Source organism: Haliotis rufescens, unplaced genomic scaffold (assembly GCF_023055435.1).
Source record: "Haliotis rufescens isolate VD_foot unplaced genomic scaffold, xgHalRufe1.0.p SCAF_7, whole genome shotgun sequence".
NCBI classification, from domain to species: domain Eukaryota; kingdom Metazoa; phylum Mollusca; class Gastropoda; order Lepetellida; family Haliotidae; genus Haliotis; species Haliotis rufescens.
The window spans coordinates 7662630-7679382 of NW_025964361.1; the positions used below are offsets into that span (position 1 = coordinate 7662630).

Here is a 16753-nt window from a genome sequence, read left to right on the forward strand (position 1 = left end):
GTAACTGCCCACACTGCAAACAACTAGAAACCCCAGAACACGCACTCATCCACTGCACACACTACCTAACACATCGAACCGCATTACAAACCACCCTCAATCTAAACAAGGCTCTCACTCTAGAAGCAATACTAAACCCACAAAATAAACTAGAAAACTTCAAGGCCGTAGGCGTATTCTTAATCAAAACGGAACTAATAAAACGCATCTAAAAACACAATAACCTACCAAATCAAAATCACATAAACAAACAAACATCCACCATACCCAGCTCCCTTAGTTCTCCTCCCCAACCCAATCGGCATCTATTCCAAATCTCAAAATTCCAAAATTCTATATAAGCAACCCCTAAACCCCCCTCTTGGGTTGCACAGACCACTTTCGCCCCTTTCGGAAACACACTAAATGGCCTGGCCGGGCCCGTGTGCGAAATACGCATCAGTCGGAAAGCGCACGTTAAATCTCCAAAGTAAGTAAGTAAGTAAGAGGAGGGGGTGTCGCATTCATATTGAGTCGCATTTTTGGCTAGGGGCCAACGGTCGCATTCTTTTGGAGACGCATTAATTTCACGTTTTACAGTATTCTACCGATTTTTTAAACATAAAATCCAGTTAGAAAATTATCTGCTATCACTACCCTTAAGACTCAGTATCCCCAATATTAACATAAGATCCACAAATCATAGATCACCAACAGAAAAGGGGCGACGGAAAAATATTCAACGGGAAGACAGAATTTGCAGTCACTGTAATATAGATGACGAATATCACTATCTACTAATATGTCCTTTTCTGCATTTCTTGCGTAAGTTCTATACACAAAAGAAGTATTTTACAAGACCTAGTGCGGTATGATTTGATATGTTGCTTAAATACAGAAAGTGTATTAGAACAAAGAAACCTAGCTAATTTTGTAAAAGGAATACACGTACGAGTGTGATGCACAGCTGACGTCGACGCACGTCTGCCTCGTGCCTGGTGTCACGTCATGTAGCTTCACTTGTACCTTCAATATGTCACAGTCCCGTGAAGATTCCGGGTTAGAATTGGTTTTCAACAACCCATGCTTGTCGTAAGAGGCGACTAACGGGACCGACTTGATTGATGCATGTCATCGTATCCAAATTGCGTGGATCGATGCTCATGATGTCGATCACTGGATTGTCTGGTCCAGATTCCATTATTTACAGACCGTTGCATATAGCTGGAAAATTGCTGAGTGCGGCGTTAAACAACAAACAAACAAACAATTCAATATGTCACAGCTGTGACCTTGAAGCGAATAAACGTTTTGTTGTTGTTGTTGTTGTTGTACTGTACTTCATTAAATTATCTACTTGTTATCTATAACCGTTGTTGTCAATGTTAATCTGCTGCTTATCACGACATGTCATGCATGTATACCTCTCATCACTTGGTTGTTGTCACTCGAGCTTGATAACTGTGTAATAATCAACATCGAAACGTCGCTATATGCAATAAACCAGAAGTTGTTATCTATAAAGTTGTACGTTTTTCTTACTTATTTGCCAACTTCTAGAATGCCATTAGACAGTTATTGTTGATGTTGGTCCGGCGGTTGTTGTTACCGAACTGGTCTCAAAGTTCAAAGGAGAGCTGGTTTCCTTCAGTCCAAGAAGAGGTGACATAGTCCACGAGGGAGAGGACCTTAACAACTACAGGGCTGTCGGCGATGGCATCGGGCCACACAACTACTTTGTGGAACTACAGCACCGACAGGGCTGCTGCGCGTCCAAGAACATCCGTACTACGTCTTCTTCTTGTACTCAGTTGCTAGTCCGGTCATCATGGGGCGTGGTCACCCTGGGTCTGCCTGTTCTTGGTCTGTCATCGGTCCGCCCTGTCTGTCTGTAACGTTGCATCAAGTTGGTAACGGCAACACGGGAGCAACCGAAGGTTCGTGCAATATGGGCGTGGGTGGCCCCCATCTGTACCATACCCAAGGCTCGTTCACGTTGTTCGACTGTGAGTCGTGGCATTTCTTTAGTGATTTTTTATCACTGTGGATGTCTGACTTGCCGTTGCAATCGTTTTATACCCTTACCCGCACATGCATTTGCAGTTGTCCTTCGGTCAAGGTCGCACAAGAAGTATGGCGCTCTGATTGGCGAGTCGCTCACACTTTCAGGTTTGATTGGCGGTGTTGGTTTTGTTTATTTGTTGTTTAACGCCACACTCAGCAATATTCCGGCTATATGACGGTGGTCTGTAAATAATCGAGTCTGGACCAGATAATCCAGTGATTGACGTCATGCGCATCGATCCACGCAATTGGGATACGATGACATGCATCAACCAAATCAGCGAGCCTGACCACCCGATCCCGTTAGTCGCCTCTTAGACGTTGTTGGTACATGTAGCTCTATTATCTCGTTAGCCTGAGATAATTTGAATATATTGTTACCCTGGCCTATACACATATGAACATGATATCATCTTCAGATCCCGTCTCGCTGTGAGTACAGTATAAGCCAGTTCTATGCTAAAAAACACTTCACAATTATATTAGGGCAGTACAATAGTCAAGTAAAGTCATATATTCGGGTTCGACACCCCAGTATTAATAAAATTAGAGAGTGCGTGAACTGGGTATGCACATCAAAATGCGGCGCTAAAGTGTTTACACTCTCAGGTAGGATATTTAATATTCTACATGTTAAAGTTAGAAGTAGATCCAGTCCCGCGTGACCGCAAGTCTTGTACAACTTTTCAGAACTTAGAAAATATGCGTCAGAAAAATAACACGTCATCTAGAGCTTTAAGGTAATTAATCCCAAGAGCGACTATGAGTTTTCCTTGTTCATGTTTTCGTGTCACTTTTTTCCTTACGCGTTTACATTTCAATTGATAATGTAAAGGCGTTTGAGTGGAACTAAGTGTCTAATCGGATACGTTTTACGAGGTAGAAACAAATCTGGACTAGTACAAGCAGCCACACACACACACACACACACACACACACACACACACACACACACGTGCACTAATCTTGGACGCGACGTTAAACCCCATTTCACCTCACCTCACCTCATAATTTGCTCAATCAGTTCATATATTAGTGGTGACCATCTAACATCAACACAGGTACTTAACGCACTTAACCATAAAAGTGCCACCGTGCCACAAAAGAGTATTAAATTGTGTATGACTACACTGACGGGATAATATATGGATATTTGCTAGACGTTCCCTGTGAGGCAACAGCAGGAAGTTATTCAAGTATTGCAAATCACTGTAGCGTGATCTTTGAGGTGCAAATGGAACAAAAGACCACGAAACCTAACTCTACATGTCAGAACACAGAAACCAACGGTAATGCAAGACTAGCTTGCTGATATTGGGCCCTACTGTCCTACAACCACTGCCTGTGACCACGAATCATGGCTCGGAATCTTCTACTGACGCTGTGGGCATGCTTGTGCTGCATTCAGGGTACGTATGTGTCCAAATATTAATAACATATTTTTTAGCCTTTAACATTAAATATTATGATTTATTATGCTTTTGAAAGAGTCTTTAAAATATCATGATATTATAGCCGGTATGAGAAAAAAGTGGGTATGCTTACATTTCAAGATACAGGAAACTATGGTTATAACGAACTCGCTTATAACGAATTACGGTTATAACGAACTAAAATTAGTAGTCCCTTTGAGTTCGTTATAACCGTAGTTTACTGTAAATACTTCATGAGTTCTGTGAATGGACATATCCGATTAAAAGACGTCGTGGAGTTTCCCATATTTGTTTTAGAGATTTTTTTATCAAGTTATATTGACATTATGTCAATGTTATTCTGTGTAATTGTTGTTTTACCGCTATATGGAGTGTCTCGCGATCATCAATAACAACCCTGCGTTTATAGAACGTTCAAAGCGTTTTGTCTATTTAACGGACTGTTTTCTCGTAGCGTCGCGTGTCTTTCATTTACCTCCGTGACAATTTGGTTGATTGTTTTAATTTTGATTCATCTCTAAGGTTATAATTGCTATCAATTGAGACTTTGGAAGGATATCACCGAGATATTCAGGTGCAATAACCGTTTGCATTTGATAAACTGTTTTCAATTTGAAACGGCATCTTCTTTGAGAGATATGAAACTTGTTTCTTTAGAAAGTTTATCATGATTAGTGCGAGGAACCGCATCACAAATATTTCTTAGCGCGTCCAAATGCAGTCGTAACAGAGACTGTTTGTGTGCGCAATTGTCCTAAATATGATGACAATAATCGAAAATCGAATATGAAAGACTTTATATATTATCTCTAGAGTATTTCTAGGCAACCAGTATTTTAACCTTTTTAATAGAGGATCATCCAGTAAAAAAGAGGGTATCTTCCCATTAGTTACACGTCCCATTTGACACACACCTTAAAACACCATAGGTCATGGCTGAATGCACTGACTGTCTACCCTACACTACTGCCTAGAAGTTCATTCCCCTAACACGCGTTAAAAACGCGTGTACCACGCATGTGACACGCTTGCTCAACGGGTTGCACACGGGTTGAGCACCCGTTGGACACGCGTGTGCAACGGGTGTGCAGCGCGTGTGCAACCCGTGGAGCAAGCGTGTGTCATGCGTGTAACACGGATCGGGTTTCAGTCGAATTTGACAAATATGTCAAATGAAAAGTGAGAAAAATCAAAACAGTGAGATGTGAATCTTGAGTTAATTAGTGGTCATTGACCTGTGTTCGCCAGACCATAAACACAAGGTCGGCCCGTCTTAATTAGTGTTCTGTTGCTGGACTTTTATGGCATGAACCATTCCACGAGGGTCCAGTCTAGCCATTGTGGCTAGCCGACAGTAGAACAGTAGTGAATTTAGATGAGAGTTTATTGCTGGGATAACCCCCGAGTGGACACGGTTGTCGCGGGTTGGTAAATGTTCGCCAGTAATGAAGTGATTGTTTGTGTATTGCGGACATATTCGTTTTAAATGGGGCACTGATCTAAAGCAATTCCCTAGGACTGGTTGTTGACTTTGTTATTGTTTTTCCCCCGTGAGTACCCGGATGATACAGCAGAAATCTAGACAAGTTCGCGACCTGTGCTACGCCATTCGGAAGCGCTTTTGTCACTTTTATTGATAGTGTAAGGGCGTATGGTCACATTGATCAACAAAATGAAATACATTTTTGGAAATAATAAGGAAATGTAGGTATCTCGGTGGGTAGCATCGGTAATGGTGACGAAGTTTTAATAAGTCACTTGCTTGGAAATTATGCGATTTTCGTTCACACTATTTTAACTTGCAACACAAAGTAAATATTTCACTGAGCATTGCTTATTTTATCGTGTTTATATATATATATATATACCTACTTATATATATATATATATATATTTGAATTAGTGTAACTGTTAAAAATACTGTATATTTTAATTCAAATGTCTCCCTACAATTGTTAAATTACTTGGTGTCGTCGCTGGAGTGTGTAAATACATTATGACGTCGCAGTCATTCATATGTTATTGTCAGTTTCACTGAAGAGCTGTCATGAGACAGTGAAAGTACCATGTCTGAAACTGATATAAAGAAGTTGTTGGAGTAACGTGGACTTTATTCTTTTATTACATATTACATGTACACCGAGTGAACATTTGCCTCATTTTGGTATATATATATATATATATATATTATATATGTTCACTTATTATAGTCAGTTATTTCATAAATTGACTGAAAACTGTCAATCTGTATTGTTATGATAGCGAATTCCAAACATTTTTTATGTTTCAAGAGACTGAAAATGTTAGGATTAAAAGTACATTTCTATATTGTTTGTTTCTATGTTGTTTGGCTTCTAATCCTAGCATACATTGTGGTGCTCTAAAGCCCTTTTGACCGTCTAAATCATTTAAATAAATGGACCCCATTTTCAGTCAAATGAAATGAAATATTTAGACATTTTATAAATTGCCTGAGAGAATCACATTTCACAAATTGGCTGTAATATATACACGTTTACAAAGAAAAAGACTTGTGAAAACAACGTGAATCGCGCATCGAAGAACTTCCCAACCAAGACGTAGAGGAACAAGAATGAATCTATTCAATGCCACAGCAAATGAAGGAAAACAAAATGCAAATATCATAATAACAACCAACCGAATTTATATGTATAATTTTAGGCAGCTTCCTTGTTCGAGGAATGTATCCGTGAATATCCACATAAAGGAACAATATACCACACGTCTGCAGCTGTACAATGAAACTTATTCGATGTCACGTGTCTCTGTAACAATCAAATATTTTAAACTAAATATATATATCGTGTCGGCATATTATAACCCGTATTCGTTTCTCAACTGATCACTTAGTTTGTTTCAGGTGTTTCATGTGGTTGTCAAGTCTCAAAGGTCAGCTGAGAAAGCCAGCGTGACAACTATTTTCATAATGTCCACTGTTCTTAAAAAAAATCCTTTGCGTTAGATAACAATGAGCAATCATTGAACGTATTATCGGTTAACCCTTTGAACAAAGTATGTTGTTTTTACATCGGCACTTCACGCCATGATATGAGTGTATTCCCTTTGCTTTAGTAAACCTAGACATGTAAACACTTACTTTTGACATATCCACTCTGCATGATAACAGTGATTAATCAATCAACGTATTTTCTGTTAATCCTTCGATGGCTAGGAATGATCCGTTGATTTACAAAAAAGTAAATTAACTGATCATTCATCTCTTGCTGGGCTGCCACGTGCATATTACATCATACACATTTCACCTCACTTCAAACTTTGATTTAGATTGAATAATTACCCCAGACACCAGAAATGCCAAATGGGAACCTTTATCACTCATTACACCTGTAATAAATTCATTAACTGAGCAGCAAGTGAATGGCGACAAAGACTCAAGTGTAGAGTATACCAGAAAACGTGGATGACAAGGGAGCAGTAATCTATTATCCACGCAATCCGAAATCCGAAATTAATTAACATGCGCCCTTTGTCGAAATCTTTATAGATCACGAGTAGCCCAGTTAACGCGAAACTGTTATAAAAACATCCCTAAAACATTTGACGAAACGTTCTGGAAATGTTTAAAAAAATGTTTTCTTCACGTGATTTTGTATGGTTTTAGAAACATTTTCTTGAAACATTTGGTTATAACGTTTCAAAAATGTTTTTGTAAAATATTGCAGAAATGCTTTTAAAAACGTTTTATTCATGTGATTTTGTCTGGTTCCAGAAACGTTTAAAAAAAATTCTGTGAACATTTGGTTATAACGTTTCTAAAATGTTTTGAAAACGAACGAGTGTTGGTAAAGCTCAGTGTTTTGCTGCCAATGTTCAAAACGTACAACACCCAGTCACAAGATACAAATAGTCAGGGACAGTACACCCCTCAGGCATGTACTGCAGAAAACACAATACCAATGACCGACATGGTAATCCATGCCATGTCTTCAACATTCAATCAACAAAGAACTTCAAGACTCAGTTCTGTGGAAATTTTAATATTTTTAGAAAACTTTACAATTATTGATTGTCAGAATATTCTTTCTTTGGTTTTGCCTTGATCCACTTTCCTGAAACATACAACAAATTCTGAAAAAATCTAAAGCAGGTATTTTATATATATATATATATATATATATATATATATATATATATATATATATATATTATATATAACAGTATCATGCGTCACATTGAATACAAAAAGTGGTACACCAGGAACACCCCAACCCACTTTACGGCCAATGGCTGAGTGCAGATACAAATCCAATTCTTAGCATTAATTTAAAGCCCCAAACCACCTAAAGATACTTGATCAAGTAGCTCATGGTATTTAACAACAGTTTCTGCACTTACGTTTGTATCATTCACAGCCCCTGGTGTATTTGGTGTATTCCTCAATACTCCTAACATTTCTGTGTGTATTTCCTGGAATGCTCTTGTCTCCTTCTGCCCCTAACTGCAGCGAAGACAAATATGTTCCACATTATAACAAAGTTGTAACTTGAACTATATTCAATAAGCATTATATTGTTAATCCAAAGATGAAATATGTTATGTAGGTTCATTACATTAATTTAATTCTGGAAACCCATTTGTCCAGAAACGCTCCATGCTGTGGCCAAATTCATCTTTGCTGATTTCATTGGGACCATTAGTTGTCCACGCTAAGGAAGTAAAAATGAAAAAATAATGTTTCGAAATCTCGAAATTTGAACTATGTCGCCGAGGGCTGCCCACACACACACAGGCTGACATGGGCTATGAATACTAAAGCGTCCGCTTGCAAACGTCCTTTGTGAATGTTTTGAAGGTCTTCATTGAAGATATGAATTTAATTACGAGTTTCCGGTTGTCGTATGATCACATTCTCTTCTTTAGTCCCGTCACATCGGTGTCTAGCCGGGAGAGCCACATTTCAGAAATGGTTATTGCCGGCAGAGCCACATTTTCAGCTGAGTGCATTTAACCTATTCTAGCGGGTAATTAATTAATCCGATTACCGATACCTTTGAATGAGTGTCCCACATTTAAATTAGTAAGCGTGGTGTTCTTTAGAGATACCTTTAAATGAGTGTCCCACTTTTAAATTACTAAGCGTGGTGTTACTTACTTACTTACTTACTTATATTGGAGATTTAACGTGCGCTTTCCGACTGCAAGCGTATGTCGCACACGGGCCCGGCCAGGCCATTTAATGTGTTTCCAAAAAGGGGAAAGTGAGTTTGTGCAACCCGGAGGGGGCATTAGGGGTTGCTTATATAGTAATTTTGAAATTTGGAAAGAATGCCAAGAGTGGGTGGGGGACGAAGTAAGGGAGCTTGCCAAGAAGTGCCACCCGACCATCTACGAGGTAGTGAAGCTATTTCAGCGAGAGCAGTCACTCAAAGAGGTTACAGTCCTGAGACTCTCTCACCAGTGGTCAGAACCTTCACGAAGAAAGAAGTACACGGCAAACGATGCACGTATTGCGTCCCTCAAGATCCAGCTCCTGAACCAACATCGGAGTGAGATGGAATATGCTGACCACGTGGGCGACCCCCTTTCTTCTGCAGTAATGACATTAAATCCATTATGCTATTCATATGCTATTCATATTCATCAATGTAAAGTTTTGATGAATATGTTACTGTTATCCTTGTTGAATAAAAAAATGAGAAAACAAGACTTGTTTTGTTATATACGGTAACCTGTTAGAATCACAAAGCATGTTTTGACAGCATAGCCGCGAGAGCCACATTATACAATCACGCAACCATAACCATTGCCGCGAGAGCCACATCAATTTGGGCTATCTATTTTCGAAATGTGGCTTTGCCGGCCTGTAACCGTCACATCAATCTTTAACTGTTGTGCGTGTGGGTGACAGGTGCAGTTGGTAAGAGTGAGTGAGTGAGTATGGTTTTACGCCGCTTTTAGCAATATTCCAGCAATATCACGGCGGAGGACACCAGAAATGGGCTTCACACATTGTACCCATGTCGGAATTCGAACCCGGGTCTTCGGCGTGACGAGCGAACGCTTTAACCACTAGGCTACCCGACCGCCCCGCAGTTGGTAAGACATAAAACATGTTCTGTACAGTATTCTCAAATATCAAGTGGTGTGCAAGTCCATGCGCAGCTACATGTATTTTCATGGTTGTTCACACCAGGGTGTTTATTTCAATGCCACATTTAATAATTCGACTATTACTAACAATAGATTGCAACGACAGATCATGTTTGAAAAGAACTTGGTATCAAACAAATCGTGACAATAAAACGAGGCTGTGAGAAACACGTGGTTGTATTCGCCAACTTAAGTACAACAGCGTCCCTCTGTATTTCTACACAATATGATATGCCACAGGCTGACCTCTGGAATACGCTATGAATACTCATTACGCTCTGCATTCAACACGGGTAAAAGCCATTCATTGCTGATGTGAATTTGATGATTGTTCAAGTACATAAGGGAATATAATTTCCACATATGCACATTGAAGTTTTCACTTCGATCATTGCGTCTTGTGTTGGTTGGTGTCTGGTGCAAGTTGTTAGGCTTTCAGGAATGTTATTATCTAACCCCCTCAGCCATCGAGGCTTCCATAGAAATGAAAATCCGACAACTGGTAGTGTAGGGGCGCATTGTAAGCCACGAATCGCTTAGAGAAAGCAAATTAATCGCTGCAACAGTTCGAAGCGCATGCGCACTCTTCCAAAATGGCGGCGCAACTACCGCTTGGTTGCCTTGACGTAGAAGAACGTAATAAAAGAGGCTCGATGAAGAGCTGCTGAAATTTATGACTTCTTTGAAGATGTGGAGCAGACTGAGGATGATGGGGTGTTAGCTACCTTTGCTCATTTCCTCGTTGAACCAGTCAAGGATTTCGTGTTCAGCTGTCAAAGCCAGCCGCCATTTTAGTTTGAGAACGAAGCGACCTCAGCCAGGGATTGTTTCGCTTGCAAGCGGCTGAAAGTTAGCGCACTGTTGTAAGGCGAATCGCTGTACATGGCTTGCAAGCGATTCGCGTTTTGCAAAGCACCCCGAGTTCACGTACTTTGTGTACCCCTCTGACAAGTGTAAATTGGCACGGCTCCCATGGCCGAAAGCTATGGTTTGGTTGGTTTGTTGTTTAACGCCGCACTCAGCAATATTCCAGCTATATGACGGCGATCTGTAAATAATCGAGTCTGGACCAGACAATCCAGTGATTGATGATCTCATGAGCATCGATCCAACCAATTGGGATCGATGACATTCATCAACCAAGTCAGCGAGCCTGACCACCCGATCCCGCTAGTCGCCTTTTACGACAAGCATAGTCGCCTTTTACGGCAAGCATGGGTTGCTGAAGAACTATTCTACCCCGGAATCTTCACGGGTCCCGAAAGCTATGAATACACACTGCCATTTAGAAAGTGGTGAAATGTAACAAATGTTATATTTACACAATGTCATTTAGATACTGCTTAGATTAGCGGATACTGCTTTTGAAAATGTATCCCCTAAGAAATCAGAGTTCGACGATCCAGCTCTTGCTGCACAATGTCACATGGATGTAGAGTAAATTGAACTGATGATGGCGGGTGCAAAATATGACGTAAGTGTGACGTCATTCCGACATCATTTCACGAGACAACAAGGCATTTTGTCACAACATTTTAAAATTGTTTTCGAAACGTTTGTGTGATATCAGATTTGACAAACGTTTTAAGAACATGTCAAAAACATTTATTTTTGTGATAAATTTTCAAAAACGTTTTAAAACATTTTAATAACTAGTCATGAAAAATAATTAAATGTGAGAGAATGCGTCTTTGACCATAGATCTATATTTATTCACTTCTCAACGGTCTCTCTCACGCCCCCGCAAACTATGCGCGACTAAATGTAATTGCCTGTGCCACTATCTGTGATCAGCAACAAACAAATCATGCGAAGTTTTGTCTTACTCATATCTGCTATATTTTCTTAAACATTTAGCCTACAGATTACAGATGCATGCTGGGAAGGTGAACGGACGTGGCTGTCTGAGCTGTCACTAGAGAATGTGAACAAATAGAGCTAAAACCTCCAGAAACTGAGAGGGGAGCATTAATAATTCAACAGTTATGACAATATTGATATAAATATTGGATGAAAGGTGGATTATTACTTGGATAGCATACTGTATTTGAATAAGAAACTGGATTGTGTTTGTCATTGTGACATTCGGATGGGAGGCCATATTGAATACGTCAAAGTGAGTACTATTTGAACGTATACACTGATCATCATTCTAATGGTATTATCAACTAGATATCATATCTACGCCACTACATTACTGTGAAAACGTATGAATAATAACATTGATGTCAGACTCCCCATTCCCAACAAAACGTCGACGTAGTTCGCCCGACTCGCCCCAAATTGAAGTGACAGACTCATTCTGTAAACGTGCCAGATCACTGTCTGAAAGTTCTGTTTTCCTGTATAATGTTCCCGATCAGGACACTCCAGTGATATCAGGTGACCTCACACCTCGCATTATTGAAGCTTTCAGCTCACCTGAACTATTATCAAAGCTGGGTCAAGCTTTAGTCACCATACTGCTACCGGAGATTAACGCAAGTCTTGATGACAAATTGCAATCAATATGTGAGAAATACGTTCAGAGTGAAAGCAAAGTTAAAGATCTCGAAGAAAAAGTTACTGATCTGACCCAGGGGATGGCATCGAAAGAAGCTCAAATTGATGAACTGTACCAATATGGCCGACGTAACAACATCAGAGTGTCTGGCATACCACAGAAGCATGGTGAAAATACAGACACTATAGTGCAAAACTTATTTAGAGATCTCGGTGTTAAAGTTGATCTTCGAAACATCGACCTATCTCATAGAACTGGTGACCCTGCCAAATTCCCCGAAAAGCCCCGCCCTATCTTGGTCAAGTTCTTCTACTATCGGACAAAACGCGAGGTCATGCAAAACCTATCTAAACTAAAGGGTCGACAACCAAAGGTTTTCATTGATGATGATCCAACCCACGAGCGAGCGAGATTAGCTGCAGGAATCCGTAAGCTTGTAGCTGACAAACGCTTATCTGGAACATGGGTCCGTGAAGGAGTGATATTTGTGAAGAAACGCGACTGACGATAAAGTAGTCCTCATCACCAGGAGGTCCCAACTCAATACGTTTACTCAATCACTCAAACCTAAAATGTGGTTCAAACTCACACAGGGAAACACAGGACCACATGAATACTACACCGATGCCGACGACGACGATAATGATGATGTGATTGCCTGTTGTCAACTCGTTCCATTTTCAAGCATAAATATCGGTTATCAAAATCACTGAAAATGGCTTTTGTACATGTAGTCTTCCTAAACAATGATTATTTTAGCCATTGGAGGTATATGCCTGAATTCATAATACAGGGATTCTGACATATGTATGCTCGTAGCAGGATGTCAGGGTGTATAAAGACTCAACTTAACTCAACTTAGTTGAGTGGCTTTTTTTTCACAACATGCTATTCACGATATCACTTACACATAGGCCAGATGCTGATATTGTGTGACATAGTATGACAATGTGTGACATTGTGTGGCATGGAATAACATGTTTGACACTGAGTGACAATTAGTATGTGACGGGATGACCTCATACAACAAACTGTTGACCTAGAATATCAACGTTTATATATTACAATGTATATTGTGAGTCGACCATTGTACTCGAACGTGTGATATGGTAACCTATAAAATCAACGTTTATGCATTACAATGTATATTGTGAGTTTAGCATCAAACTCGAACGTGTGGTATGGTGACATGGTAACCTATAAAATCAACGTTTATACATTACAATGTATATTGTGAGTTTAGCATCAAACTCGAACGTGTGATATGGTGACATGGTAACCTATAAAATCAACGTTTATGCATTACAATGTATATTGTGAGTTTAGCATCAAACTCGAACGCGAGATATGGTGACATTGTAACCTATAAAATCAACGTTTATACATTACAATGTATATTGTGAGTTTAGCATCAAACTCGAACGTGTGATATGGTGACATGGTAACCTATAAAATCAACGTTTATGCATTACAATGTATATTGTGAGTTTAGCATCAAACTCGAACGTGTGATATGGTGACATGGTAACCTATAAAATCAACGTTTATGCATTACAATGTATATTGTGAGTTTAGCATCAAACTCGAACGTGTGATATGGTGACATGGTAACCTATAAAATCAACGTTTATGCATTAGAATGTATATTGTGAGTTTAGCATCAAACTCGAACGTGTGATATGGTGACATGGTAACCTATAAAATCAACGTTTATGCATTACAATGTATATTGTGAGTTTAGCATCAAACTCGAACGTGTGATATGGTGACATGGTAACCTATAAAATCAACGTTTATGCATTACAATGTATATTGTGAGTTTAGCATCAAACTCGAACGTGTGATATGGTGACATGGTAACCTATAAAATCAACGTTTATGCATTACAATGTATATTGTGAGTTTAGCATCAAACTCGAACGTGTGATATGGTGACATGGTAACCTATAAAATCAACGTTTATGCATTACAATGTATATTGTGAGTTTAGCATCAAACTCGAACGTGTGATATGGTGACATTGTAACCTATAAAATCAACGTTTATGCATTACAATGTATATTGTGAGTTTAGCATCAAACTCGAACGTGTGATATGGTGACATGGTAACCTATAAAATCAACGTTTATGCATTACAATGTATATTGTGAGTTTAGCATCAAACTCGAACGTGTGATATGGTGACATGGTAACCTATAAAATCAACGTTTATGCATTACAATGTATATTGTGAGTTTAGCATCAAACTCGAACGTGTGATATGGTGACATGGTAACCTATAAAATCAACGTTTATGCATTACAATGTATATTGTGAGTTTAGCATCAAACTCGAACGTGTGATATGGTGACATGGTAACCTATAAAATCAACGTTTATGCATTACAATGTATATTGTGAGTTTAGCATCAAACTCGAACGTGTGATATGGTGACATTGTAACCTATAAAATCAACGTTTATGCATTACAATGTATATTGTGAGTTTAGCATCAAACTCGAACGTGTGATATGGTGACATGGTAACCTATAAAATCAACGTTTATGCATTACAATGTATATTGTGAGTTTAGCATCAAACTCGAACGTGTGATATGGTGACATGGTAACCTATAAAATCAACGTTTATTCATTACAATGTATATTGTGAGTTTAGCATCAAACTCGAACGTGTGATATGGTGACATTGTAACCTATAAAATCAACGTTTATCCATTACAATGTATATTGTGAGTTTGCCATCATACTCGAACGTGTGATATGTTACCTATAAAATCAACGTTTAAATATTACAATGTATATTGTGAGTTTACAATTATACTCGAACGTGTGATATGGTGACATTGTAACCTATAAAATCAACGTTTATGCATTACAATGTATATTGTGAGTTTAGCATCAAACTCGAACGTGTGATATGGTGACATGGTAACCTATAAAATCAACGTTTATGCATTACAATGTATATTGTGAGTTTAGCATCAAACTCGAACGTGTGATATGGTGACATTGTAACCTATAAAATCAACGTTTATGCATTACAATGTATATTGTGAGTTTAGCATCAAACTCGAACGTGTGATATGGTGACATGGTAACCTATAAAATCAACGTTTATGCATTACAATGTATATTGTGAGTTTAGCATCAAACTCGAACGTGTGATATGGTGACATTGTAACCTATAAAATCAACGTTTATGCATTACAATGTATATTGTGAGTTTAGCATCAAACTCGAACGTGTGATATGGTGACATGGTAACCTATAAAAACAACGTTTATGCATTACAATGTATATTGTGAGTTTCCCATCATACTCGAACGTGTGATATGTTACCTATAAAATCAACGTTTATAATGAATGAATGAATGATCTTTATTTCCTCCATTAATTTCGGAGAGTGATATACATTTGGAATCATGTTAACACAGCATATTTACACGAACATTATGCAGAGAAATTGTCAATACTGAATATTTACATGTCGTGGTCCTGGTATGAGATATACTGTTTATAGATAGAGCATTGATCGCAGGTTCCAGGAGCTTATATCTCGTGATACAGAAGATATGAATTCAGCCCAGCTAACAAGGCTCATATCCTCTACAATAGGGGTTATACCACCTAGCAATGTCACAAGTTTGACTTCGTCATCTGCACAGTCATCAATACACATAGATTGTTCGAGGTTTAAAGTGTCAAATAGATGTTCCTAGAGGGTGTTCCTTGCATCAGCTAAAGCTGTACAACAAAGCAGTTGGTGCTTTATGGTGTCATCGCACTCCTCATCACACATTAAACACTGTCCAGGTGTTATTGGTAGTGTTCCTAGCTTCACAAGTTTATACATTGGTCTAGTTGGTATATTGTACAGAATGCACATATTCCACAGTCTATGAGGTACAAGCTTACTGTGAATTTTAATAAATCTGTTTAATTCAGGGTGATCTCGCAGACTCGTGTGCCAATGAGCAGTTTCATGTTCTGTTATTTTCGTCTCTACTGTTTTGTTCCACACATCCTTGGATGGAAACTGGTTAGTTTTCATAAAGTGAACTATTATGGTCCATAATTCATACTTCTTTGACACATTGAGTAGATCATGTGTTACAGACTTGCCTTTGTCACTGCCTGTTATATATTGAGCACACTTCAAATATACTTACGCGCAAAAGAAACGCAAGTGGTTTTAAACAAATACGTAACAAACACGGAACCATAAATTGATACGAGTTTTAGCATGTAGTGAAGCCTGATGGTGTTATCAATATTTCTGGTTGCATTTTGGAAGCCCCGAGTAAAAACGCAACATAAAAAACGAATCGCGAAAACGCACCATTTCAATGAATATGTGGGTACCATGCACCCATTTCTCGCGAAATCGAAAATGCACGAACTGTCACGAACTGTAGTGGGTATACAGTTCTTGGACCTACCACTCCTTGGTCAACAATGCCACGCCTAACGCAAATTCAGAGAAACCAGGCTATCGGACGTTTGGAAGCTGGAGAGTCTGTCCAAGATTTTGCCCGTCATTTCAACGTTAACATAACCACAATTTACCGTCTCCTGCATCGATACAATGCTACACAGACCACATATGACCTTCCTCGGAGCGGTCGTCCTAGGGTCACCACACCT

The 16753-nt window shown here is 39.0% G+C and overlaps 1 protein-coding gene across 1 annotated transcript in view; it reads left to right on the top strand.

Annotated features, from left to right (window-relative positions):
* Positions 1–3301: 3301 nt before the first annotated feature.
* The window catches only part of LOC124144523, a 32875-nt gene continuing 19423 nt past the window's right edge, over positions 3302–16753 (top strand). The window contains exon 1 of the mRNA XM_046513965.2: positions 3302–3452. Within this exon, the coding sequence (XP_046369921.2) occupies positions 3401–3452 (52 nt within the window). The 5' untranslated portion in view covers positions 3302–3400. The remainder of the gene's footprint in view (positions 3453–16753) is intronic.